At 41.4% G+C, this 23,786-nt stretch overlaps 2 protein-coding genes across 3 annotated transcripts in view; one reads left to right on the forward strand and one right to left on the reverse strand.

Moving 5' to 3' along the window:
* Positions 1-361: 361 nt before the first annotated feature.
* On the reverse strand, positions 362-5,335 carry cldni (claudin i). 2 transcript variants are annotated; one of them, XM_066643113.1, is made up of 3 exons: positions 5,189-5,335; positions 2,626-2,758; positions 362-2,452 (listed from the first exon to the last, which is right to left on the reverse strand). In XM_066643113.1, exons 2-3 carry the CDS (start codon positions 2,755-2,757, stop codon positions 1,949-1,951), a joined length of 636 nt encoding a protein of 211 aa, XP_066499210.1. In that variant the 5' UTR covers position 2,758; positions 5,189-5,335; the 3' UTR covers positions 362-1,948. The 2 variants fall into 2 exon arrangements, with proteins under 2 accessions (XP_066499210.1, XP_066499211.1); XM_066643114.1 differs by lacking the exon at positions 5,189-5,335 and adding an exon at positions 2,848-3,966.
* Positions 5,336-13,173: 7,838 nt separating this feature from the next.
* The window catches only part of ppp1caa (protein phosphatase 1, catalytic subunit, alpha isozyme a), a 34,111-nt gene continuing 23,498 nt past the window's right edge, over positions 13,174-23,786 (forward strand). The window contains exon 1 of the mRNA XM_066642095.1: positions 13,174-13,627. Coding sequence (XP_066498192.1) covers positions 13,573-13,627 — 55 coding nt within the window. The 5' untranslated portion in view covers positions 13,174-13,572. The remainder of the gene's footprint in view (positions 13,628-23,786) is intronic.

The raw sequence follows: 23,786 nt of genomic DNA on the forward strand, positions 1-23,786 counted from the left end.
ATGATTTAGTGTTGAATAAATTACAATATTTTAAACACAGTCTATCCTCATGTCTCAAAACTACACAGCTTTACACCACACACACATTCACACACACACACAATTGCCCCGCCCCCTCGTCTGAGTCTGTCCAATCATAGCGCTGGACCCACCTTTATGTGAGAGCACAAAGATGAAGTTAAACACAGCAAAGCAGCTCCAAAGACAAACGTGGTATAACGGAAATAATGCTTTATTTTCACTGTATGAAAAGTCAAGCTGTGTGTGTGAGACATCATCACTTACACACTTCTCACCCTTCATTTAAACCGTGTTCTGAGGTTGAGGCTTTAGGAGAATGAAGAAATAACACATTCTCAAGTAATGAGAAAAATGATGTTTATTACAAATAACAAAAAACAAAAGTAACTTGACAAATAACATAAATCTATTTGTTACACAGTCCAAACACAAGCTCATTATCACACGGAAAGATAAAAAGATATTTAACACGTTACTAAAAGAACAATAACTGAAATGTCTTTGACCCGTGTTTACTGCTCAAAGTCCCTTTAAATGACCGCCTGCAGTGGACTGAGGAGAGAACATGACCACTGCACTCTGCTAATTCTATAATGGTCAGCTTTACCCACACCGCCGGCCCCAGGAGTCCAAAGAAGGACATGATTATAGCTTTAGGACAAAAAACAGCCTTCGTCCACAGCCCTGAGAAAACACCCCTCGTCCCAAACAGAGCAAACCACCTCCGTGTTGTTCCACAGATCTGAAAATGAAACGGGAGGCGTCTCAGAGGCGTGCGATTCCCAGGACTCTGACAAATTTACTAATAACAGGAAAACAGGAGCGAAGCCTCTACATGTTTTTACACGATCTGGGAACAGTATCCCATATTTATGACACGCTTTGTACCGTGTCATAAACATTCTCAAAGGATATGCCAAAAGACATGCTCCAAAACTGTTCGGCCAATCAGTGGGCGTCTCCAGATGACAGCCGTTAGCTGAGAACCCCCCTCCCCACCCCCTCACCACCATCAAATCTAAAAAGATAAAGAGCGCAGGGAGGAAGAGGACGAGCACCTGTTTCTTCTGAGATACAGGATGTTGACCACCCCCTGTTTTCTGACGGCTGCTGATGTAGCGCCACTGGACAGCTCCGCACACCGGAGGAGAGCGCACACTGCCCAGGTCCGTCACATCAGCGCACAGACACCTGCACTGGCTGCACTGGTGATGGCGGGAGGGAGAGGGCTATTCCAGGTAAAGTGTGTAATGTTTGCTGATTAAATGGGTTTTATCAGTGTTTTTGTGTAACGTAGGATTGTAAATAAAAATCAAAACATTCTCCTGCTCTTAATAAATTACGCTCCCGAACTCGTAATCATCGTAATCCCCATCTGTAAATTGTCTAAACCCACACTCACATAGACTTTTGGGCACAGTATTGTCCCCAAGAACAGAACAGATCCATCACAGTCTTCTGCAGCTTTTTCCTGATGGAGCTCAGCACGAACGCAGCACCCAATAAACTCTTAACTTTCAGATTCTTTTCTGTTGAATAAAATGAGAATGTGATTTTAATACGACACACAGTCACCGTAAAATGACAAAAGATCGGGAGAATGTTTGGATTTTGAAATTCAATTAAATGTTAAACAAAAACACGTAGAGCAGAAATATCAGCTGCAGCTTTTCCCTTTCACTTAACCATTCACTACCTTTGGCGGTAAAAAAATTCAGTCTCAGTTTTGGGAGTACACTCAATCTACAAATAGGAAAAAGGAAATTATTTACAGAGGATATATATTTCTTTATTTGTGTATTTTTCAATTTAAAAGTCACCTGAGTGTGTGATTATAGTGATAATATTGAAATATGGAACATTTCACTGTAACTTTACGTTCTAAAACTGATCTTAAGTCACTGCCTGCATTGCGTTTCTCCGCCGTCTAGACATAGTTTTTGCTGGCGGGGGGGGCACTGTTGCTGTAGTATTTAGCCGTGGCCCCCGAGCCCCCTGAGCGTGGCCGGCTGAAGCAGCAGAGCAGCCCTCCAGCCAGCAGGAGGAGCACTCCTCCGGCCCAGCCAATAAAGATGCAGTTTCCCAGCTCCCGGCGGTTGGCAGGGTTGGTCAGCGGGTTGTTGAAGTCGCTGATGGTCCTGTTGGCCGACCAGCTAACCGGGATGATGAGGAGCAGGCCGGCAATGAGCAGCATGATTCCGGACACCAAACACACTTTGGGCTTGACGTCTTCGTTCTCGATGCACTTGGTGAAATCGGCGCCGGCGAACAGCACCAGCAGAGCCAGAGCGGTCACCATGCAGCAGATCACCGTCATGGCCCGTGCGGCCTGCAGGTCAGAGCTCAGGATCAGCATGGACTCATAGGCCTTGCACTGCTGCTGACCGGTGCTCTGGACCACACACTCCATCCACAGACCCTCCTCCTGCAGCTGGATTCATAAACACACAGCATTCGGCAGGTTATTCATGAGCAGCCTTAACCCACCCCTGGCTGCAGCCCCCAGAGCTCGTCCTGTCCTGATGCTTAGCATTATAATATGAAAATAAAGAATATTATTGGGAATATTCCATTAAGGAAATTGAATCAGAGTGAGCCTGGTACCTGTGCAGTGACGATGTTTGAGCCAGTGAAGGATGACACCTTCCAGTTGGGCAGCACACAGGTCACGATGGCGGCAATGAGGCCTATGAGCCCCAGACCGACACAAACCATATGAATTCCTGCAGAACCCATTCTACCAGAGAGAGAGAGAGAGAGAGAGAGGACAGGGTTAGAGCAGTGACAGTCTCACATTATTAACTCTCGCTCTCAGTGCCCACTAACCCACACACTGTGAATCAAGACCCCAGTCAGTTTCCTGTGCACTTCCTGAGTCAGAAAACACGGAGTAAAACGAGACGTTCTGATTCTGCTCCGCTTCTGACATCAAGTGCAGAGACTTTAGAATGGCCCCGCCCCCTCGTCTGAGTCTGTCCAATCACAGCGCTGGACCCTGTGGAGAGTGGAGTAATAAGAAACCGGAGCAAAAATGGAGAACTGGGTGAAAGCAAAGAAACAAGAGAACAGAGCTAAAACAGAGAAAATATGTAAGAGAACCAAGCAAAAATTTAGAAAAGAGAGCAGAGAAAAAAAGAACTGAGCAAAAATGGAGAAATAAGAGAAAGAATCACTCGACTGTTTGAAGTTTATCAGTGGAACTGTGTTGGTCTATGCTCTGCTGGGCTTTAAACAGAGGATCAGATAGAGTGTCTGTGTCTGACAGTGCTGATGGTATCTGATGGTATAGTGGAGAGCGGGGGATGGGAGCTAATGTATAGCTTGTGCCACTGTGTTTTTGGAGGACAATGATTAAATGGATGTTGAGGTGTTGAAAGAGAGATTAATACAAATTTAAACACACACACACACACACACACACACACACACACACACAATGCCTGCCCGTAACACACCAAGACGACTATGGCAATCCCACCGTGCCCCTCCCTGTGAGCAGGTCTGTGCAGGAATTTCACAGCTCTGAGCTACAGTTGCTTCAAAACAACATTGAGGAGAATTCCAGCTTCAGGGTCAAGTCTGGACAGGTTTCAAAAGCTGTAACCTGCCTCAACCACACCCTACACCCCTGCTACACCTGAACCCCAGCAGGAGATTATCTGGCCTACAAACAGGGTTTAGTTCTGTTTGTTCAGTCCTGAGGGCTTGGAAATGTGTGCTTCAAGGTTCCTATGTTTCCAAACAAGCTGCAGGGGATAACAGAGGTAAAGAAACCCAGAGCGGTTCAAAGTGGGTAACTGTACAGTCCTTGGAAAGTCAGATCCGTTCACCGTGGTGGTGATAGGAACCAGACGTCCCAAGTTCTTCTCAATTTACTAAACCCTGTTCTAAGTCTTTCCACAGCCATCTCTACACAGCAGATATTGTTCAGTGTCCACTTTGCTCATCTCCTCAGACTCAAAAACAGGCTCGGAGCTGTGGGCTGTTCCTCTAGAGCTCCGCAGGTGCTCCGCTCAAGCCTGCTGCAGAGGAATGACGAACTGTAATTACTGCTGGGTTTATTTTGCTCGGCAGGGATTTGTTCAGCAGCCTCCATGTGTAATTTTGCTTCTGTGGGTTTTTGAGCTTCTGTATTTTTCCACAGTGTGAAAATATCTCACTTCAGTTTAGAGATATCATCATCTACACACAGCATCCACATCATGTCTGTAACGCTGGTCTTATCACGACATTTCAGCCCTGAACTCCACAGACTCTGGAAACTTTCACATAAAACTGGACTCTAGAGTCAACTTACACTCAAAAGGACTTTTCTGACTGTTATATGTCCTCAATAATCCTCTCTTCTGACATAGTGCTCTGTGCTTTGTTATAACACTGATACGACATGGTTATAATATTGTTATAACAGCTGAAAGATGATAGTGTTGAGAGTTGGGTCAGATCTATAGGTTGAATTATTAATTTACATCATATTCATAACTGAATTAGTACAAACATTAAATAGTGAACCACTTCAGTTCCCACAGGGCAGCTCCCTTTGTTATCACACATTTTATCTCAGTGGGTTAGTAATAACTCAGTGGCGCTTCACTAATGACTCCCAAATAATTAAATTAAATAAACAAACAATTAAACAAATGCCAGCATATATAAATATATGTATAAATCATGTCTGAGATGTTGCGATCGTTTTCCCGCCCAATTCTGACACCGTTATATAACTTAGAGTTTCCTCTGTGCCGCAGAAGTCCTCATTCTGTTATTGTAACACTGTTCTTACATGAATATAACATTGTTATAACTGATAATGGTAAAATACTTTTCAGACTTATAAACTATATGTAGTGAACCTCTTCAGTTGTCACAGGGCGGGTCCCTGTGTTATTACACATCTATAACTCTTGGTTATTTGAATAATTCTGTAATAACTCTACATTAACACAGTCAATATTATGATAAATTCAGTAATTAGTCAGCTGAGTATTAACTGAGTTATTACACATAAGTTGTGGGTTTGTATTGTTTTCTGTGTAATAATAATAATAGTAATAATAATAATAATTCTGGAATCTTCTGCCATCTCTATTGACATCTCAGTATTCAGATCCGAGCAGACTCCAGAGTAACATGGATGAGAGAAGGTAAAAGTGTGAAGGCTCAGTACCTGGATTTCTGTAGAGCTGCTTTCTTGACGACACTGTGCTCCGCTGTTAGACTCTGGGCTCTGAGTGCGATGGTGAAGTGCGTGATAGATGTGGGGCGATTGTGATGGAGGACCCTTTTAAAGAAGAATGTGAGGGAGGGGATTATAAGCAGGTGAGGGAGTGTTGCGAGACTGAGCTTGTCTTCTCTCTTTCATTCAGCTCCAAGTCCTTGTGCAACAGAAACTATGACGACTCTGTGGATCACGAACTCCTGATTGCACTCTGATAAATAGCAGGTTGTATTTGTTTACTTTTAAACCTAATATAACACACACACACACACACACACACAGTCTCTCTCTCACAATACAAAGTGCTCCTGTTTGGTCAATGGAGCTGAGAGAATAGGCAATGAGTGTTAAAAGAGGGTGGTGACATTAATATTATGGTTGAGAGAGAGAGAGAGAGAGAGAGAGAGAGAGAGAGAAAGAGAGAGAGAGAGAGAGAGAGAGAGAGAGAAAGAGAGAGAGAGAGAAAGGGGTTTAAAGAGGCCATAGTATAAAAAAAATCCCTTGTTCTTTTCATTTTGACATTAACATGTGAATCTGGAGACCACCAACACACACACTGTGAAACAAGACCAGAGTCAGTTTTCTGTGCACTACCTCAGAAAACACAGGAAAAAACAAGGTGATCCGCCCCCTGAGTCTGTCCAATCACAGCGCTGGAGCCGCCTTTATGTGAGAGTGTAAAGACAAGGTTTGACGCCCCAAAACAGACACAATGAGTGCGGAGAAATAAGAGAACCGAGCAAAAACGGCTAAAAACCAGCGCTTCCGCTCCTCACTGCTGTGCGCTTGGGGTCGGGGTGAATATCGAGTGGCTCATTATCATTTAAAGGAACAGGTACTGAACCAAGTTCTGAACATGGTTGTTTAGACAGGGGGAGAACGCTGCTGAGGGGCTCGATCCTTGATCCTTGTGGTGTTTTGACTAAAGCAGGTCAAAGACTTTACCAGAGGAGCTATGTTTCGCATAGACCACGTCTCCTCTTTAGTCTGAAAGATCACTGAGGCAGTTTGTAAAAGACATTTCATCAACTGTGAGAGTATTAGAAAAGTGGAACCATGAAGGAACCACAGCAACTCAGCTACAAAGTGACAAACAGTGTTAGAGGGTAGTGTCACTGAATGCTCCTCAAGCACTAACAGCACAAAAACTGTGCCAGGAGCTTCATGGCATGGGTTTCATTGGCAAAGCTGCTGCATTGAAGCCTTATTTTACGAAGCACAATGACATGTTTTATACAGAGTGGTGTAAAGCCCCACCGCTGGACTCTGGAGCAGTGGAAAGGGGTTCTCTGGAGTGAGGAACCGTGCACCTTTACCTGGTAGTCTGGGCTTAGTGGAAGAGACCATTTCCTGTGTGAGTGCTGTTTGTCAGCTGTGAGGTTTGGTGGAGGAGGGGTAATGCTATGTTGTTGTTTTCAGGAGTTCACCTCAGCCCGTGTTTCAGTGAAGAAAATCTTAATGCTATAGTACACCAAGACACGTATAGTTTATTTTTTTAGTTTTATTTATTTCTTACTCAGTTGCACTCAGCTGTTATCCATACTTATTTTATACTTGAACTTTTAGCTGTTTTGCTCATTATCTGTGCTGTTTACACTGTTCACAGACTTACTTTTTCTGCACACCTGGCCTGGTTACTTCTAAACACTATACAGTTTTAATGAACACACACTAACACTTAGGGCTCTTTACACAGGGGGAGAACCTTGCTGTAGGTTTTGATGCTTGTGGGTTTTGACCAAAGCAAGTCACAGATGTTTCACTAAACACCAGAGGAGCTATGTTTAGCACAAACCACGTCTCCTCTTCAGTCTGAAAGATCGCTGAGGCCTCTTCTGAGACAGATTTAAAGATTACCCCAAAACGAGGCAGAACCCAACCAACCAATACAGCTAGAATTAATAATGATAATAATAATAACAACAACTATTAATAACTGTATTCCCATTTGAAAACTGCTGTTCACTACTACCACTACCACTACGACTACTAATAATAATGATATATTAACAATAATAAAAGCTCCTAATGTAAATAATAAAACAGATATCAATTATAATATTGTTACAATATTATTATTGGTTTTATACTCCAAGGGAACGCTGGTTTTAAACCCTGTCCAGTATCAGAGGTCATGTTCAGACCTGCTTTTAACTGATTGTGTTTATTCAGAATAAACTGAAATCAAGCTGAATGCCTTTTCTTCTGACAGACTGCAGAACCTGTTTATTACAGAAAACAGAGAGCAATGGTTATATTTTTATATATTTGTTTATTATTCCAAACATTTTGGAAAAGCCGGGAGAGCTAGGAGTGCAGAGAGAGAGAGAGAGAGAGTAGGATGAGAAAAAAGAAAGAAACAGAGAGAAGAAAAAAGCAAGACAGAGGAGAAGAGGTAGGAGTGTGGACAGACAGAGAGGAGCTGTTCTGGTGAAACCAGGAGTCATGTTCTAGGAATAGATTATAGTGACTTCCCCATGCCTTCTTTACCTGGAAAATCTGGAGGTGGTCTTATGTAACGTCTTAGTGAATGGAACAGAGGGAGTGGTCGGGGCATTATTGCAGCACAGGGAGATGTTGGCACAGATCTGAGATTCAGACACAGACAGATGAATAGTTAGAGGGAATGCAGGCACATGTGTAAATAAAAGAGAATAAAGAAGAATGTAAAGGAGTCCTGTCACGGTCAGAAACTCAAAGTAATGAACAATATGCATGAATGGGGAGACATGGTGGCGCAGCAGGTAGTGTCTCTGTCACAGATCCAGGGTCCTGGAGGTTGTGGGTTCGAGTCCCACTCCGGGTGACTGTCTGTGAGGAGTGTAGTGTGTTCTCCCCGTGTCCGTGTGGGTTTCTTCCAGGTGCTCCGGTTTCCTCCCACACTCCAAAAACACACGTTGGTAGGTGGATTGGAGACTCAAAAGTGTCCGTAGGTGTGAGTGTATGAGTGTGTGTCGCCCACTGATGGACTGGCGCCCCCTCCAGGGTGTGTTCCTGCCTTGCACCCAGTGATTCCGGGTAGGCTCCGCGACCCTGAACTGGATAACCGCTTACAGATAATGAATGAATGAATGAATGAATGACTGTAAACAATTATATAATTAAAAATAAGAGCCAATCCATGCAGTGAAACACACATTTTCACACACAATAGTGAGCACACACTGGAGCGGTGGGCAGCCCCTAGGCATGGCGCCTGGGGAGCAGTCGGAGGTTAGGTGCCTTCCTCAAGGGCACTTCAGTCATTAGCTGCCGGCTCTGGGGTTCGAACCAGCATCTTTATTGATCCCGAAGAAAATCTAGCAAGATAGGAAGATTTATGACGCTAATCCAAATACCATGCAGTGAAGTGCATTATGGGTGTCCACTCTCCACTTATTGCTGTGTTCGAAACTATGCCCTATTCACCATATAGTGCACTAATATATGTTTCTGCCATTTTGTAGTAGTGTTCGAACACATCGTGGACAATTTTCAGGGCACTCAAACAATCATTTACATTAATAGCATTTAGCAGATGCTCTTATCCAGAGCGATTAGTGTTCCGACAGATGCACAATTATTTAATACCACAATAATTATATAATTTTAAATTGTTCACTATCCCCCATCCCAATACTTACACTTGTGCCCCTAGTTTGCTCGTGCCCGCCCAAGTGTGTAAGGTTTTAGGGTGTCCCAATTCCTTTATTTTCTTCAACAAGTGTGCTCACGAGCGCCCACTATGTGCAGCTTATTCGCTCCTCCTGTAAGTTCACAGCAGACATTTTCAGGAAGGGAAGTGCCCATATAATTGCCATATCACGTGGGCAATGACAGTGAGACCTGGAGGGGTGTGATTGGGAGGAACGGCCCCGCTGATTTGAACCCGAGTGGTGTTCAGTTATTGGATTTCTATGTCCTTCACAGTTTATCCATAATGAACACCATGTTCGAGCATAAAGGTGTCCATAAGTACACCTGGCATCAGGATAGCCTAGGCTGCATTTCGATGATCGACTTTTTATCGTATGGACCTCCATTGTTGAGGCGGCTGAACGGAGCTGTGGCTGCGAGGTTGTCGGTGCCTGTCGAGGTGGCAATCCCCACACTCGGTGGTGGACACCCCGGTTAAGGGAGGCTGTCAAGCTGAAGGAAGATTTCTATCGAGCATGGTTGGCTCAAGGGACTCCGGAGACAGCTGACAGGTACCGGAAAACCAAGCGGCTTGTGGCTTCGGCTGTGGCTGAGGCAAAAACTCGGGTGTGGGAGGAGTTCGAGGAGGACATTGAAAATGACTTTTGGCCAGCTCCAAAAAGATTGTGGCAAACCATCAGGCGACTCAGGAGGGAAAAGCAGTTTTCCACCAACACTGTATATGGTGGGGGTGGGGAGTTGTTGACCTCAACGGGGACGTTGTTAGGCGACTCACAGAGAAAGTAGCACTCTACAGAGAAAGTAGAGTTTGGGGATCATAAGGGAGTGCTCGTCTATCACTGGGCCTGAGGTGGCTGAGGTACTGAGGCTCTGGATATTGTGGGGCTGTCCTGGCTGACACGTATTTGCAACATTGCGTGGACATCGGGGACAGTTCCTCTGGACTGGCAGACTGGGGTGGTGGTTCCCCTTTTTAAAAAGGGGGATCGGAGGGTGGGGCGGCACGGTGGCGCAGCAGGTAGTGTCGCAGTCACACAGCTCCAGGGGCCTGGAAGTTGTGGGTTCGATTCCAGCTCCGGGTGACTGTCTGTGAGGAGTGTGTTCTCCCCGTGTCCGCGTGGGTTTCCTCCGGGTGCTCCGGTTTCCTCCCACAGTCCAAAAAACACACGTTGCAGGTGGATTGGCGACTCGAAAGTGTCCGTAGGTGTGAATGTGTGTGTGTCTGTGTTGCCCTGTGAAGGACTGGCGTCCCCTCCAGGGTGTATTCCCGCCTTGCGCCCGATGATTCCAGGTAGGCTCTGGACCCCCCGCGACCCTAAATTGGATAAGCGGTTACAGATAATGGATGGATGGGATCGGAGGGTGTGTTTCAAATATAGGAGGATCACATTCCTCAGCCTCCACAGTAAGGTCTATGCGGGGGTACTGGAGATGAGAGTCCGACTGATAGTTGAACCTCAGATCCAGGAGGAACAATGCGGATTCCGCCCCAGTCGTGGAACACAGGACCAGCTCTTTACACTCGCTAGGATCCTGGAGGGTGCGTGGGAGTTTGCTCAACCAGTCTACATATGTTTTCTGGATCTGGAGAAGGCATTCGACTGTGTCCCTCTGGATATTCTGTGGGGGTTTCTCTGGGAGTATGGGGTACGGGGCTCTTTGCTACCAGCCATCCAGTCCCTGTATAAACAGAGTCTGGTTTGTATGGTTGTATAAACAGAGTCTGGTTTGTATGGCTGGCAGTAAGTCTGACTGGTTGCACTTCGTCAAGGCTGTCCGCTGTCACCCGTTTTGTTCGTAATTTTAATGGACTCTGCGTAGCCAAGTGGTGGAAGGTGTCCGGTTTGGTGGTCTCAGGATTCCATGTCTGCTTTTTGCGGATGATGTGGTCTTGTTGGTTTCTTCGAGCCAGGACCTCCAGCTCTTGCTGGACCAGTTTGCAACCGAGTGTGAAGTGGCAGGGATGAGAATCAGCACCTCCCAATCTGAGTCCATGGTACTCCGTCGGAAGAGGGTGGAGTGCTCTCTCCAGGTTGGAAGTGAGATCCTGCATCAAGTGGAGGCATTTAAATACCTCAGGGTCTTGTTCACGAATGAGGGAAAGATGGAGCGGGAGATTGACAGGCGGATCGGTGCAGCGTCAGCAGTAATGAGGACTCTGTACCGGTCCGTTGTGGTGAAGAGAGAGCTGAGAAGAAAAGCAAAGCTCTCGATTTACCATTTGATCTACGTCCCAACCCTAAAGTAGTGACCTAAAGAACGAGATGGCGGGTACAAGCGGCTGAAATGAGTTTCCTCTGCAGGGTGTCTGGACTCTCACTTAGAGACAGGGTTAGGAGCTCTGACATCCGGGAGGGACTGGGAGTGGAGCCGCTGCTCCTCCACGTCGAGAGGAGCCAGTTGAGGTGGTTCGGGCATCTGGTCCGGATGCCTCCGGGACGCCTTCCTGGTGAGGTGTTCCAGGCATGTCCAACGGGGAGGAGGCCCCGGGGAAGACCAAGAACACGCTGGAGAGAGTACATGCCTCGACTGGCCTGGGAACGCCTCGGTAGGCTAGGTTTCTTTACTCTAACTGCTTCCCCCGCAACTCGAACCCGGATAAGTGGTGGATAATTGATGGATGGATGGAATTGCCAATATTACATTGCGAGCCTGTGACGTTCCTTGAAGAAACAAATAACAGGCGGCTTCGGAAAACAGAGAAACATTAACCCTATAACTGTAGCTAGAATATTTTATCTTTATTTAGACCCTTAGGATCTCAGCAAAATTTTAAAAATGCTGAAGTTAAGGGAAAAGCCTTATTTAACTGTAGTGATGTAAATGTAAACGTCAAGGAGTTCAGTTCATATTAAGTGTTAATTTAACATTAGTAATCACAAGTTCTTTAAAATTTTATCAAATAGAAGTATAATACATTTAATAGAAGAAAAGGACACTGCTGGTAACTGGACATTTAAGTCTAATCAATAAATGGTGTTCTACGAAGATCACAGACTCGTTTAATAAAAACTGAGCCCCTCACTGGTGTTTGTAGCTTTAGAAATCTGGATATGTCTTGTAAAGTCAGAAAGGCATTAACAGGTGTCCAGTGAGGGTTACAGGGAGAGATGAGATTATTTTCATTTTGTAAAGGAGCAGAAAATGAAAAGCTTGTGGGAAACATCCTCCAAATATACATATTATAATAAACTATATAATCGATTTTAGACATTTAAATATTTTAAAAAACAGCGTAAATTTGAGCCCAGTTTGGCTTTTAATCACGGTGTTTCGCGTTTAAACCGTAGTAATGTAAACACCTGAAGTGTCCCATTCTCCTCTTAACGCACCGACCTCTTGAACACTTGGACCCTTGCGCCCCTTTTGCTCTCCCTTCGGTAACGTCATTAAAGTGCACACTTCCAGGTAGGCCCTAAGGCTTAGGGCAAGAAATGGGAGAGGGTGTATGTTTTCGGACACTATTACAAAATGGCGGAAACCCAAAATAGTCCACTATATAGTGAATAGGGCACTGTTTCGAACATAGTGAAGAACACAATTTGAGAAGCAGCCATAATCTTGTAGGTCACCAGGATGACCACATGATGACGCCATTTTCAACATTAAATATCAGTCTATTTCCTGACAGATATTTAGAGCACTAACTTGTGTGATTTATTTGGTGCACTACATAGGGAATAGGCAGCCATTTGTGTTTTAGCAAAGGAGTGAGCCATCGAATGAATGAGTGAATGAGGACGAATAGAGTTAGGAAGGGAGGGAGAGAGGAAGGGTGCGAGTACTTACAATTTATATGAAAGCTCGTTCGATGGCTGCATTTAATAAAATGCTTAGTCTGACATCTAGTTAAATAAGTATCTCAATCCGTCTATTACCTTTCCTTTCTCTGAGGATTTCTCTAATGTAGTCCAAGTATCGTGCGTATGTCCTAAAACCTACGTAATAGGATAGCTTTATCTTCAAAATATCGCACCGCGTATTAGACATATATTGATATAGACGCTGTTTGCAAATGCATAGTCTATTTAGCGCACAATTAAGGTGTATCAACCGTTATCTCACTACTATAGTGCACTACTAAGTGACTGGGGATCAGTTTGGAACAGAGTCGTCTGTGACCGTTTTTTCCTCCTTGCTGACGTCTCGCATTAACGTGATTGATGTTAACTTCACCCAATAAACGCTTACAACTTCACTTTCAAACGCGTGATTTCCAATCAACTCCGGCCAAGGCCTTAACGTGCACTGAGGCCCCGCCCACAGCCTCCTCCCTCCCTCCTCTTGTTTTAAAGTACCGAAGTGAAGGAAAGCGAAAAGACACCGCACGGAAAGAAAAAGAGGGTTATAGAAAAGAAAAGGAACTGTTTAGAATAAAAGGTTTAAATTGATAAACCTAGACTGAGCGCGAACGTAGTCTATTTTTATATTATATATATAGAAACCGTTTTTTCTTCAGTTGAATACTTAATACGGGTAGTAAATAGCTTGCGAGCTAACAGCGAGCACAACGACAAAGGAACCATAGCCAGCAAAAGCTCAGAGTTTAAACAAACGCTCATTTTCCCTTTTGTAAACTACTTTACCCGCTTGGGTTGGGGCCTTATTTTTTATTTAGACCACTAACGATTATTCCAGACGACGGAGAAGCCTGACCTGCTTGAAATCTCGACAAAACCACTAAAAAAAAGCTGAAAATGGCGGAGCCGGACAAATTAAACATCGACTCCATAATACAGCGCCTCTTGGAAGGTGAGGATTTCTACCTTTCTGTAACGTTTGTTTATTTTACTCTACGAGTTTGTAACCTGTTTTAGGATATGACCATATTTACCGTGTTTTGTTATTAAGACAAGACTTTATATACGATTAAAATATCAGGCATTTGGCTTCGTACTCAAATTTTCCGTTCCACCTTAAAAGGTGCCGCAGTAACTTATTGGCGCCTCAGGCATCACAATATAACTGCTGCACGGTTTAAGGTGGAAGAGATAATTCCACTATAAGGCCAAATAGTTATTAAAACGAGGTTCTGTTTAAAATTTCCTTTGATTATGTGCTACTGTACACCTCTGAAAAATCTTTAAACTTTATCATGAAAATCATGATTAAAACAGGCTTTTATTTAGAACCGTGTTTTAAAAGAGAATATACTCTTACACTCAAAATGGTTCTGTGAGATTGTTCCCAGAATAAGCAGCGTATGATAACAGCTGATTCTTGTCTATGCTGGAAGAACCTGTTGTAAATACCTCTCACAGAACCTTCAAGATTCTAGATAGTTCAAGGTTCTACATAGTATCTATCTATGTTGTTCAAGTTTTCACAATTGTGCCTGCAGGAGCTTTCAATTTTGTCGTTTTTAAGTGACCCCTGCACTGAATGATTGCCTCGAATTGTGCCTCACTCAAAAGGTGAAGGTCCAAGGTGAAACACTCCTTATAGCTTCAGTATGAATATGTGGAGCCAGGTTACCGTAGGCCTTGAGTGTGCGTTTGTGTGTGTGGCACAAGTTCTACTATTCATAGTGGTTCTGAAATGTAAAATCATTTTCCTGCACCTTTTTCTTATTTTTTATCTCTTAGGCTGCATTGTAATGCATTTAGTACAATTTTGAAATGAGGATAAAACGTTCAAATTTATGCACTAAGATGAATTAGTGTCAGCAAGTCTTTAAGGGGACATATGAAAAAATCACTTTATCAGTGCATGTTGCGTATCATTTTGTCTACCTGAAAACATGGGATAAAGAGAACCGTTCTGATTTTAATTTTTGTGGCAATTTGACCAACGCATTTTATAGACACTTTAATGTTCATATAGTTCATACAGCTTTAGAATAACTACATTGAAGATAAAAAGATATGTTCACAGTGCTTCAGCCCTTAAGAGGAGAAATCAGAGGAGCAGGATGTTTCTGCAGAATCCATGTTTTGCCTGATGTTTCTAACACCATCAGAACATTAATTAATTAAAATCAGCTAGTATAAATTATTTTTGTGTGCAGTAAATAATATCATTATTCCTTAAACTGGGGAAATGGAAGTAGCTGTAGGTTCCACAGTACTTTGGAGGCTGGAAATCATTCCTTAACCTAACTGTTTTGATGTTTTATGGCAGTGTCACTTTTCCACTGGATGGTACCAACTCGGGTTAGCTTTGCATACTCTTATGGTCCTTTAATATGGGCTGGTTTTAAGTTATAATGGCTCCTCCGACATGTAGCTTCTGACGTTACAACCACTGTTTCTAACGGAAACAACAGGCTTTGGAAACCGCAACAGCAGTGGTAATGCACATTAGTTCAGGCAGATCAGTAGAAATTTCTTCCTCCTTTGTAGTGTCCAGCTCTCGCTGGCGAAAAAGCAGTGTAGAGCCGTGCTGAGCAGAGGAGGTACCATGCAGTGGAAAAGCACCATTAGGTTATTACCATACCACTTAACTGTGTTGATATTTGGGTTGTGTCTGCTATGTAGAGTCACAGTGATGTTTCCAGTGTGAGGAAACCTGTGTAGTCTCACAGGCTGATTATTCTGTAGAGAACATTCTCTGTAGTGGTTAGTGAATGAGAAGATGAGAGTTTCAGACACAGCTTTGATATCAGCTCACATGTTTCTTAAAAACAAAACCATTCACGAGAAATGTTTTGACCCAAAGCCCCCTGTGATGCATTTATTGTCACTGACTTGAGTTGTTGACTCATTGTACATTGGAATAATGTTCCCATGGTGCAAAACAAAACAGTAGCTCATTCACAGGATTAAAAAAAGTGCAGATACAGTGTGCAGGATATGCAATAAATACACAGGAGAAGAGAAGCATATGATGCTAACCAAACAATATGCAATCAGGCATTCATTAGTTTCTGAATTAGCAGTTACGTCCGATGCAGGGTCAAAATTATTAACACGACCTTCAGGTGTTTTTTATAACCTATGCTTCACTGAAGTGGATGGTACCTCCTTGTTTTAATGTTTTCCTTGATCCCACCAGGTCTTCAGAACCCAATCAGGCTCTTTATAAGATACAAATGCATGTGTTACATCAGAGGGACATTGAAAGGCTGCACTAAAGAAGCAGGACGGCTGAAGGCTAATGGAGGCAGCACATGATCTCCATTACTGTATTCATCCTTAATTAGAGAAGATGACGACAAGCTTAATAATGAACATGGTGCTGCTGATTATGTGGTTATATTCGAAGTGAAATGTGGGGGAAAATGCTGTATGCCAGGTGTAGCCATTCGCAAATTTCCTACATTTTGTGTGAGAGTACTGTGGTGTTCGTATATTAATTAATTTAATTAGAAAATGTCAAATTTGCGAAAGTTTGTGAGATTTCAGAGTGGCACGGTGGCGTGTGATCCATTCAGACTGGTTACTTAGTAGCAGGAAAACACTACACACAAACCTGAATTTAGAGTAGGACTGGGCTATATCAAACATATATCACAATACATTAAGATCCTTCTTTAATCAATATAATGTTTTTTATTTAGCTTTTCTATTGCTTGTAAGTTGGAACTAACAAAAAAACAGTATGTGTTCCCTTTAAAATACTAAAAACAAATATGAACTCTGTTTTTATTTATCATTTCACGTTTTTTTAATTGAATGTTTTATTACTCAAGGTAGCCACAATGAAATGTATGTCTCATTTACAACTGAGTCTTGGCTACAAAGTCAGCACACACACCCAATGCAGCTGTAAATGAATCAATAATATGAGCAGACATGATTGTGCTGTTCTTTAACTGCACTGAACACCAGTGAAATGAACTAACCCAACTTCACATTTCTCTACGTCATCCCGATTCTGTCTTTTGAAATCATAATTCAATCCACAGGAATGTCCAATAGAATAAAACATGTGATACTGAGCATTATATATAAAGTAAAATTAACATAAACATGAAGTAAAACATTTCTGAACATTCTTTTTGTATAACATATAGCATAACATGATTTAATGTGAGCTTGCATCATGAGAATATGTACATAATAATAAGTTGTGAGAAGAAAATATCATATGAAACAGCTACTCTGTATTTTGCATTTTTGCCATGGGCAAAAATGAGCCGCTCGTTGTACACCCCGTCCCGAACACACAGCAGTGAGGAGCAAGGAGCAGAAGCTCTATTTTTTAGTCGTTTTTGCTCGGTTCTCTTTTTTCTCAGATCTCGATTTCTCCATTTTTACTCAGTGACCACCTTTCTTTTTACATTCGTTGTGTCTGTTTTTAACATATTTTTGCACTGTTATTGAACAGACTCAGATAGACTTTGCTGCCCCGCCCCCTTGTATATGTCTGAAGTAGCACAAAATCAAAGCTGGCTAGTTGTTTTACAAAGTGGTGTTTGTGGACTTTGTGTATGTGCCCATTTACTGAATGAGTGGCTTTTTTTTAATTATTATTATATTTTTAAAATAATGTCCCCTTTTTAAGAGTGCAGACAAAGCATGTAGTAAATAGTGTAGTACATGAGGTAAAATTCAAACCAAATTAAATAGACAGAAATGGGTGTGTAAAACACAAATATGCCTGCTTAGACCAGTTACATTTTGAAGCAGAAATTATATTGTAAGTAAGTGAAAAGTAAAATAAGACAAGATTAAAGATTTAAAAGAAACATATTTAAAAGATAATCATATCTGCACACGCACAGAATGTCAGGAAACCTATTCAATGTTACACAGTGGTGTGCGGGCAAGATGAGATAAACACAGACCTAGGTATGTGTTCATATATTGTTGCATGAGAGTTCTGTAGTTTTGCAAACATTAATTGGTTGTGTCAACAGTTTCCATCCACCATTGGTGGTTCTTAAGCACAGATATCCGTACTGTGTTGGTGTCTCTGGCATGCGTCATGTTGTTAGCTCAGATTAAGTTGCAGGATTGTTTGCTTAGCTGTGTCTTGTGACAAATCAGCCTGAGAGGAGAAAAGCAAAAGCAACATACAGCGACAGCTGCGTTTAGAGTTGCATTTCTCACCTTTTCTGAAATGGAGGGATGAGAGAAGTGTTGTTAATGTTAAGTGATGATGCTGTTCTTTTAGGTGCTAATGCCAGAATACACTAAATATCAAATTAAAATTTTTGTATATTAGTGTTCCCTCATGAATCTGCCCTAATTTCGGGCCTCCAATGGCCACAGGTTTCTGTGGCTGAGCTTTCTTGTTTGTGGTGGTGTGTAACGGCAGACATTGAATGTTCTTACCAGTGTTGGCGTCCCATAAATGTTTTTAGTAGATTATAACCTAGAGCTGGGCGATACGGCCGAAATTCATATCATATTTCGTAATTTCGGTCAATATGATATTGTTCTGATATCAATATGAATAAAAAAAAAAGCCATGGAAAATCTGTCAAAAACAAACTCTTGGCTTTGTCAATATGAATAGTTTTAGACTAACTTAAAACTTGACTGCTGAACTGACGAAAGTGCCCTCTAATGATGTTTACTTTGTGACACAAACACAGGTTAATGACAGTTAATGATATCAGCTGCATAACATTTTATATTCTTCATATCTCCATTTCCATATAACATTTGGTTGATGCTGTTATCACATCCTCTGCAGGCAATGCATTTGAAATGGGTTTTTACCCTGCCCATGTTACTGCACAATTTAAATAAGTAGTTTAACAAATAGGAATTACGCATAACTAAAAATAGGAGCTATAATGCAATAAAATACAACAACAACAACAACAACAATAATAATAATAATAATAATAGTAATCCAGTGTTTAAGTTTTTTTATATTGTCGCCATCCAAAGAAAAACGTGTCTTAAACTGTAACTTTACAGGAGAAGAAATGCCTACATTTCAGTGGAATGTTGGTCTGTTCATCACAGTGATGCTGTGCATTCAAAAGATGTAGTAAACTTTTATTAAAATTTTATCACCTAGAAAAGCATGTCTCTGAGATTGAAAAATTACTATATAAGCAGCTGATCTGCAGTGTTTGCCTAGCTCTGACTTCATCACAATTCATTTTTATGACCAAGGCTGTCTGTGTTAATGGTATCCAGGCAGTGGATTGATAGAGCGTGCGGACTAATTGAGGAGGAGGGTGAAAGCGAGCGAGCAGGTAATTAAACCTGTTTCAGGGTTTGTGTTGCATAACCGGACCGTCTGCTCTAAAGCCACCCTCTATGAGCAGCTCTTCTGCTCTTACTAAAGCAAGCAGTGAGGTCACGCAGCTGAGGCCTGAAGTTTAAAGCTACTCTCAGGTCAGTGAACTTTGCGTCAGGGGAGAAAACTTTACTGATATCAGATCTCCACCTGTTGAGCAGAATTAATACCGTAACAATACACACACTTTCAGTTGTTGTGATTTTTGATACTGGGTTCAGTTTTGTGAGCATGTTCTGAGACGAGTGCAGTAAACATGCCTTTTTGAAAAGGGTTAGGCTTAGTCTGGGTCTGGGAACCTGGCAAATGGTGTCCTCTGTATCTACTCTGTATGCCCAAATATTTGTACACACTTCCTTTAGGAAGCAAATACAGTAATCCCTCGCTACTTCGCGGTTCATCTTTCATGGATTCACTACTTCTCGGGTTTTCAAGGGGGCTTTTTTATTATTTACATGTATTAGACTAGGCCTGTAGGTGACAAAATATATCATTTACAAGTATTTCTTACGTATTGTTCGTGTCCATATCCGAGTGAAAGTTACTTATGCCAAATCACAGCTTAGGAATTACTCTATTAAAGAAACTGGTAGGATATCACATGTAGTTCCAGCTGAAAAACATTATAGAATGGCTGTTTAATGCAAAGGGTGGGTTGTTAATAGTACAGGGAGGGTTTTAAAGGTCCAAATACTCGTTAAATACATAAAAAAATATATTCCCTCTACTTCACGGAAATTCGTTTTTCACGGGTGGTCTTTGAATGCATCCCCCGCGAAAAACGAGGGGTTACCGTACTGCTAATTTTAAAGCAACATAGAATCTGGAGACTGTTCCGGAGAACCACTGTTCTCACTGCACAACAAACTTCACATAACGTTTGTGTTCTTTCAGAAGTTCTGCATCTTTTAATGTGGAATAATGTGTTTGAATAAGCAACTTCTGGTATGAAATTATTTTAATTAGACCTTAGCTACAGTCTCCTGAATTTGGAGTCAGTGCCACCTTACTATTCAAGTAACACCTGAAACCGCACAAATGAGTCAATATTAACCACCTATGGAGGTATAGAGCAACACCCTCAACCCTTCTCATGCTTTTCAACATACTGTCAAATTTCTCCAGTTGAAGTTTCTGTACCGTGGCTGAGAGAGAGACAGCTTGAGCCTGTGCGGACAGAGTCAGTTGCTTTCCCATTTACAGAACCACATCTGTGTACAAACATTGGGCATTTTTCCAGCGCAAAAACAGACCAGAAGCCTGGCGAATGGTGAGGAAATGTTGATGGAATTATGTTAAATTATAATCATGAACATCGCCAAGTTTGGCTACTGAAGGGGACAGGGCATTTAACTGCACAAAGAGGTATAAACTGCTTAGAAAATACATGACACTAAATAAGATTTTCTGGAGACGTAGTGCTTGGATAGATTGATCTCCGTCCACTACCTTTGAGATGAAATGTCGTGCTCTAGTGTCTATGACTTAATGCTGTCAAATTCTCCCAAATATGATGCAACATCTAGTGTAAAAGAAGAGTTCCCAGAAAAGTAGGCGCTGTGTCTGCAGCAAAGGGACAAAAAGCTATCTACTAATACCCTTCGTTTCAGATTTGTATGAGTCTGAGTGTTCATGAGGCAGGTGGTCTTAATGTTTGGATCACTTTTGTTTGTGTATATCTAAACACGTTTTGATATTACATATTTTACGGAGCACTTCTGTGTGAGAGTCTCCGTCTCAGTGGAGATCCTTTGCCATTACTCTCAGTGGAACGAGGAGGAAATTCTCTGATCTGAAAGGACAGGATGGAAGCTGATGGTATGAGCTTTTGAGTCAGATTCTGGCATCAGCTCAGCACACTGCTTAAGCCCATGTGATGGATGAATATAAAAAGGTTTTAGCAAGCAGTGCTTTTTATCTCCTATGTGTTTTGATTGAAAGCTTTTAGTAGCTTTAATTATTTTTAAACATCCCTTTTGTAGACCGATACAATGCTTAACAGGCATAAGTGCCTGACCTTGGGATTCTGTCTTAGTGCTTGTATTTATTTATATTTAAAGTCTAATTCATTGTTCAGGGTTTTGAAAAATGCACATTGAGATTAGACATAGTTGTTGGTTTTACTGAGATATTGTTAAAATATAACAAATGTATAAAAGCATTAGAAATAGTAAAATATTCAACCATAGATATTGTATTCGTCTGTATGTATATGTTTTTGTGTGGCTGTGTGTGTGTTTGTATGTATGTATGTATCTGTATTTTTAGACCACAAAAATTTTATTTAAATTATAAAACAAGTTATGTAAACGTGGAATAATAATAATAATTATTAGGGTAACATTCTGTTTTTGAGAATGAATAAGATTTCTTTATACCCAGATTTTTAATTTGATTTGGCTAAATTTTATTACGATTCTTATCCCATTCTGAGTGTGCTTTCCTAATGATAATATAATGAATCATATTATCCAGATTATTGCCATGAAACCTCATAATAAATTTAGCACTGAGAACTGTCCTAGGTCTGGCTAGTTTATCAAATTTTATTTTCAGTTACAATTTGGCTTCTAATACTTATGAAACCAAGAGTGTGTTAAAATGTTCGTGCTGCTGTTTAGAAATCATATTTACATTTTGTCTTCCCACTCCCAACTCACTCTGGCACCCACTGTTAAAAAGTTTTTTTGGTCAGTAAAACGAATTGTTACTATGGCAAAATGAATACTTGCTTTAAATATTCATCGTCTTAAAGTTTGACAAATAATCGTATCTATAATTATTGTCATAAACAAGCAGCACTCTGGCTTTCTTATTGTGTAAAATTTTAAAGTGCTCCTGTGTGATTTCTTAACATGGACGTTGTTACAGATTTTAAAAAGGTTATTCAAAGCTAGGGCTGAATGATTTGGAGAAAATATCTAATTGTGATTGGGATTTAAATTGTGATTGTTTTTTTTTATAAATCTTTATGTAGCACTCTTCATACATAAATGCAACTCAAAATGATTTAATGATATAATTTCTATAAATCAAACATGATAAAATATGAAACTGTAATGAAGGTCCTGTGCTGTTTTTATAACCAAATCCAGGGAGATCTGACCCTAAGTTTAAACTCTAAATGTAGTGAGCCAGACTATCGTTAAGCAGACTGTTATGTACACAGCACCTTGTTTGGGTTGCTCTGACTGATATAACTCAGCTATAGAAGCTAAACACCCCCATTTAAAACTTAAGAATTTACTTGACCAAAATTACAGCTCATTCATTTTCAGAATTGCCAAATCTATAAAGGCATATTAATAGAACAATCACTGGTTTATTAAATGCACCTTAGTTCACCTAATGGTAAAGTCTGCCGCTATTGTGCTTTAAATGAGACGAAACCTTTATGAAAATCTGACCCTTGAGCCAACCCTAAGAGATTAAGAGGTCAACATGGCACTGTTGGTGTGTACCGAGGTCTGAAAGGCAGTAAACCAGTGGGTTTTATCTTGCCTGATTTTGATGTTTGTAATCCTGGCAGATAATTATCTGATGGAACAGGGCTGTTGGAAAATGGAAAACTGCAGCCTGTGCTGGGCAGTGGGTCTGGAGTTGAGACCTAGCACAGTAAACTGTGTGTGTCTGACGGGTGGGCCATTATGCAGTACACACTCAGATTGAGAGCCCCTTCAGCTGACAGTATTGTTGTCTTTACTCACTTGGGGCCATGAGAAGGTCTGCGAAGCAGGACACAGAATAAACAAGACTGATAATGGCTGTTTTTATATCTGGTTATGTAATCCTGCTGACCCTTTTCTTTCCTGCAATGAGCTCAGAGCTTCCACTGTTGACACTGAAGACAGTCTGAAGAGAGTTAACCATTCTTTTTATTTTTTGTCTTCAGTCGTTTTTGTCATTTCTAGCTAAACATCTGAGCTAAAGTATAAAGTTACTTTCTCAGTGTAGCAGCAGGTAATTAGTTAAGGTTAATTAGTAGTTATTTTCAAAGGTGTCTATAACAAATGCTCCTGTTAAGTTTTAAAATAAGAAACAATGTGATGGTGTAGTTTGTCACTTTTAGATTGTTTATAAAGACTGAACTATTGTTGAGTTAATTGTATAAACCTCAAAAAGACCCCAGAGCGCACAGCAGTGAGGTGCGAGGAACAGAAACGCTGGGTTTTTAGCCGTTTTCATTTGGTTCTCTTTCTTCTCTGTTCTCTTATTTCTCCGCGCTTATTGTCTATTTTTCAGCGTTTAACCTCGTCTATGTTCTCTCACTAAAACGTTGGTCCAGTGCTGGGATTGTACAGACGAGGGGGTGGGGCAATTCTAAAGTGTCTGCACCCTGTGTAAGATGCAGCTCAATATCAGTGTCTCATTTTATTTCATGTTTTCTGTTTTGGCCACCTATCGGGTATTCTGGTTTGTGGGTTGATGGGCTCTAGATATGTTAATGTCCCAAGTGGGTTTTTTTTCTTCCTGATTATTTAATTTACACCCCAAAGCATTGTGTTGTCTTTTATGGCTACATTTACACGGTAAACAGAAATATAAACAGTGCATTACCACTACAGTGTAGGGTACCAGGTTACTAACCTTTAGAGATGGTGAAAGTGCCAATTTTATATCAGATTAATTAATTAAATTTGGAATGTAATGTGGCGTTGACGTGGATTTGTCAGAATTCACGCGTAGAAGTGTTATTGCCATTACAAGAAATGCTAACTATGCAGGAAATGAAGATGAAAGAGGATTGTTACCCCCTGCTCTTTACCCTGAG

This window comes from Hoplias malabaricus, chromosome 13, assembly GCF_029633855.1.
Source record: "Hoplias malabaricus isolate fHopMal1 chromosome 13, fHopMal1.hap1, whole genome shotgun sequence".
In the NCBI taxonomy this organism is placed as follows: domain Eukaryota; kingdom Metazoa; phylum Chordata; class Actinopteri; order Characiformes; family Erythrinidae; genus Hoplias; species Hoplias malabaricus.

What these genes read in the sequence shown, in the direction of transcription:
- cldni (XM_066643113.1), bottom strand. Translation starts at nt 2,757, where the DNA reads ATGGGTTCTGCAGGAATTCATATGGTTTGTGTCGGTCTGGGGCTCATA. An exon ending in CAAACATCGTCACTGCACAG is followed by an intron (nt 2,453 to 2,625) that starts GTACCAGGCTCA and finishes TTATGAATCCAG; the next exon opens with CTGCAGGAGGAGGGTCTGTG.